At 33.6% G+C, this 4,648-nt stretch overlaps 1 protein-coding gene across 1 annotated transcript in view; it reads left to right on the top strand.

Annotated features, from left to right (window-relative positions):
* Window positions 1-684: 684 nt before the first annotated feature.
* Window positions 685-4,648, top strand: part of LOC118746961 (ryncolin-1-like) — a 7,956-nt gene continuing 3,992 nt past the window's right edge. Inside the window, exon 1 of the mRNA XM_036480956.1 lies at window positions 685-722. Within this exon, the coding sequence (XP_036336849.1) occupies window positions 685-722 (38 nt within the window). The remainder of the gene's footprint in view (window positions 723-4,648) is intronic.

Genomic DNA, 4,648 nt, shown 5'->3' with positions numbered 1-4,648 from the left:
AAAAAAAGGGCATACTACCCTGACATCTTTTAGAGTTATACCCGAAAAAGGGAGCTTTTCAAACATCCCACACATTTCAGACCACTCTGTTTCTTATTTTTTACCGACATTAAAAAGGATGAAGGTTATCAGTTTATCGGAATAATTTTTTTTTTGTATGTTAACGGATAACTTTGGAGGACGTGAACCGTTTTCGATAATTATTTTTTTATCGGATATATGGACATTGTGGTGCTATGCTAGTTTGTTGTTTTTTCCGATTATTGAATCATGAAGAAATTAACGGCACTCCTTAACTTTTATATGAGCAATGAAGTTGGGTTTTTATCCTAAAAAAAAATTGCTTGTTAATTTAAAAGACTTTTTGGAGTTGCGCTTCAGAAAGCGCATTCTTTATGACGGGCAGAGATTGCCGTCGCTATTGCTTGCTTAATGTCGAGACAGCTTTTGGTAGCCTTCTTTCTGTATCAAACGTAAAGCGTCGAGGTCGGCATTATTCGATTGTTTCTTCGCCTGCAATGTGACAAAACCGCGCGATGGGAGGTATATCTATCCAGAAAAGAATAAAAAGAAGTGTCCCACAAAGGAGATGCAATATTTTGGGTCGTTCTCATTACCTACTGTTCGAAATTTTGGAGAGGAGCAGCTTTCGGTTGGATGAACTAGCACTAGAAAGCTCTAAGTATGCCTAATGAATTATTGCAAGCACACTATTTAGTTAAGTTAGCCGTATTTAAGGAGCTATTGAGATTGCAATACGTTTCTTTAAACAAAGTATTCTCTGGGCCTATAAAGATTAGAAGCGTTGACTATAAATTCACTTCTAATTATGGGTACCCCACAATTCTAAAAGAAAGTGAGAGTTGCTTAGTATGCTGGGTCCAACTTGAGCCTTCACTACTCATATTCTTTCAAAGGAGGATTGGATCAGCGCTGGATGGAATGGTAGGTGGATATATCATTCGAATGGTTTTCTAAATTAACCTCACAAGCAGAACATTTGGGGCTTAAAAGTATAAACGCCGTACAGCATATAAAAATATATACTCCAATAGCCAGCGGTCAATTAAGGCTTTCCTCTGGGCCGCATGAGAAATTGTGTAGACTCTAATTGGACACATTTTGTCTGATGATGGAAAGTTCAGAAATAAGAGTATGCCCGCATTTTACCGAAGAGTATTTACGATTCTTCGCGGCCATATAGAATGCTGCGCTATAAGGCTCATATGGCTTGTAGTCCATTCCGATATTGCAGGAAACTGTTTTTGTTGCAGGGTAAAGACATTGCGTATACTCTAAATGGACACATTTTCCCATCTCAGCGAGTGCTGGATCGAAGCGATCAGAATTGAAGGGGTCGTTAAGCTTAACAATCGCTTCGGTCGATAATGGCGGAGACCTTAATAGGCCGTTTTCCGTTTGAAATCCATGCCGTAAGGCCCAACATTACCTCAACCACTTACTGTGACAACTCTTTGGCAGAAGATGAGATGGAATCAGCTCAGCATTTCGCTTGATCCCTAAATTTTTATTCACTTCTGTTAAAATTTCAATAAAAATATAATCCATTTGCAGAACTTTACTGTGGGTACGCAGCATTTTTTACTGCTACTACAAAAGCGTCACTCTTCGATCTTCCTCTCTTACTGTGCATTACTATTTGACTACTCTTCGTAATCCTAAATGTCAACATAAAGCACAGCTTTTAACCAATGCCAGTGGATATACAGAAATCAATAATATTTAATAAGTAATGAATAACATTACTTAAACCTTTTGAAGCGCGAAGCGAACTTACATCCTCACTTTTTCTACAATGGATTTGAAGTAGTAAATTAGGAAAAAAACACTTACTTTTGGAAGCATATAAAAAAAGATGCACTCCCATTTGCAGTAAGTGGTTTTCTTTAAGCGCCACATAAAAATTTCCAAGATGAATTGTATTTACTATTTATTTACAAATTCATGAATAAACACATATGCATGCACGTGTTAATGACAAAACTAAATTTGAACATGAAAATCACTGACCATTTACGTAATTTTATTGCGATGCAAAAAAAAACAGCACCAAAAAGTGCCACCGATTCAAAAGAAAACAACGCAAAGTCAATTTATGGTAAATAAAAATTAAGGAAATTAAATTTTGCTGGTCATTTCCTAAACTCAATCTTCAGCTGGCACTTGGCTGATTGCTTGACTCATGCTGCCGTTATTTTTCATGTTTTGCGGTTTGCGTTTTTTTGCTGCTGCTGTGCATGCGTCGGCCAGGCAGGCGTGCAGGTAATTTTCTCGCGACCTCTGGTCTGACATGCCAACAATAAATGCATTTAAATACACACTAAACACGAACATTTGCATTGCATTGCATGCAAACGCAGTAAAATATAAAATAAAATAGCGAAAAACGCAATTGAACAAATATTTTTGAGGAAATAGAAACCTTTGCAGGCCTACAAATTTCTATGTATTTTTTTATATATTTTACTTACATATACAAACAAGTATACAATGCGTTTCACTTTGATTTTTTGGCTATCTGATAAATTATTATTTTTTATTTGTGTTTGTTTTTCCTAAACTTTGTTTGCGGCTCATTCTTTGCTGCGATAAAAAAAAGTGTGAGTATGTGTATGTGTGTGTGTGTGGGTTGTTGTTGCATAAACGCATCTCACTTTTGACTTTTGACTGCTTGATGTTGGCACTTTGATTGACCTTGAAGTGCGGAAGCGTATTCTGCTTTTCGATTTGCGGTTATTTGTAGCTTTTTGATGAGTTACATGCACGTGAAACAAAAGACTTAGGCAGCGAACCCGAAATGGAAGTTGTTTAGAAATTATAGCTCTAAGGGATTTTATTTTGTGGAAACCAAGGCACATTGAATAGGTAGCATCAGTAGAGCAGCTGATTAGATTTTTTTTTTCAAAAGTTTAAGTCTCTAAAATTTCAAATATTTTTATTTTCTTCTCACTAAAATTCTCAATTGTCAAAATCCATTTGAAATTTCTTTTTCTTACATATTAAAAAAATGGGTTACTTGTTTCACAATTCCTGTATAATTTCCAAAAATCCTAGACTGCACAACAATTACGTTGAGGTTAGTAACGGCCGAAACATTGAAATATGACCACTTATTCGTTGAATTGCTTTAAATTAGTTGACAATTTTCTAATGGCGTTTCCTTAACTACCAAACAATTTTAACTTTTTATTGATCGCTTAGCACAAGCAGTAAGAAGAGAAGAGAAGAGGCCATTTTTGTTCTTTTTTTTGTTTTTAGAAAAAACTGTGAAAATTTTCGCACATATGAAATTCTAATTTAATTCTTATTTGTACTACTTTTTCAAAATTTTTCTAAAAAACTACCCAAATGATTCCATAAACAACTATTTAAAAAAAGGAAATTTCTTTTTCGCGTTCACATTCTGAAATTTTATTAAAAAAAAGTCTACCAAATTTAATTTTTATACCCAATTTATTTCATCTATTTCTTTTTGAAATTTTCGAAATTTGACTAAAATGAAACTACCCAATTTGCAAATATATATTTTATGCTATTTCGAAATTTTGTTAAAAAATATTAAAAAAATTTGTGTTATATCCAATTTTTTATCAATTTCTTTTTCTAAAACAAAACTGGTACTACTTTTTCACCATTTCGAAATTTTATAAAAAAGTCTACCATATTTATTTTGAGTACCCAATTTATTTGATCCCTTTCATTTCCAAAACTTCGAAATTTTACTAAAACAAAACTATCAAATTTACATACATATATCTCGTACTTCTTTGTAACAATTTCGAAATTTCATAAAAAAAATCTATCAATTTCCTACGTTTTCAAAATTTCGAAATTTTACCAACACAATCCACGCATTTTATTTCTTTACTATTTTTGAATCCGGAAATTTTACTAAAAAACTACCAAATTTTTTTTTTCTACTACTTTTTCTAGATTAGGAAATATTGCTAAAGATTTATCAATTTGTGGTGTGTGTCCTTATGTTATAAACGAAATGGTTTTTATGAGAAGCTTTTTCAAGGCAGAAATACACTAGAATTTTCGCCATTGCATGCCGAGGGCGACCGCTTTTACAGCCAATTTCACGAAAGTAATTTAAGTGAAAATTGACAGAAAATAAAACCGGCTGTTAGAAACAAGATTTTCTAATTTAGATGTTGCCCTGAGCAGAGATCGAACCCAGACCCTGCGAAGTGACAGTACGCACCTCTAACCACTCAGCCACAGCGGCCGTAACCAAAGCGGGTGTGATACATTTAAGTATATAGATATTTATTAAGTTTTCGAACCAAAATAAAATGATCAATAATCTTCACTTATAATCAATCAACATCCTTTCTTAAAATCAATCAATAAGATAGCTTCCGTCCAATGCTTACAATTACATACCTACAAATATATCTATTTGTCACGCAAATCGCATTTAGTGGCACTCAGCGCAACTAATGCGTTGATTGAGCCGTTATGAGCAATTCAGTCTTCAAAGAGTCAGATAATTGATAAAAGTTTGCGCATGATGACCTATAATTAAACGCCCGAATAGGCCAATTTAGATTGACTTTTAGCTGAACTGTATAATTTCGCATTTTATATGTACATATGTATGTATATAAGTATTTACAATATT

The sequence above is a fragment of the Rhagoletis pomonella genome, unplaced genomic scaffold (assembly GCF_013731165.1).
Source record: "Rhagoletis pomonella isolate Grant_MI unplaced genomic scaffold, Rhpom_1.0 Rhpom_scaffold_00011, whole genome shotgun sequence".
In the NCBI taxonomy this organism is placed as follows: Eukaryota; Metazoa; Arthropoda; class Insecta; order Diptera; family Tephritidae; genus Rhagoletis; species Rhagoletis pomonella.
The sequence above is the reverse complement of the archived record's forward strand: the minus strand, read 5'-3'. Positions and strand labels throughout refer to the sequence as shown.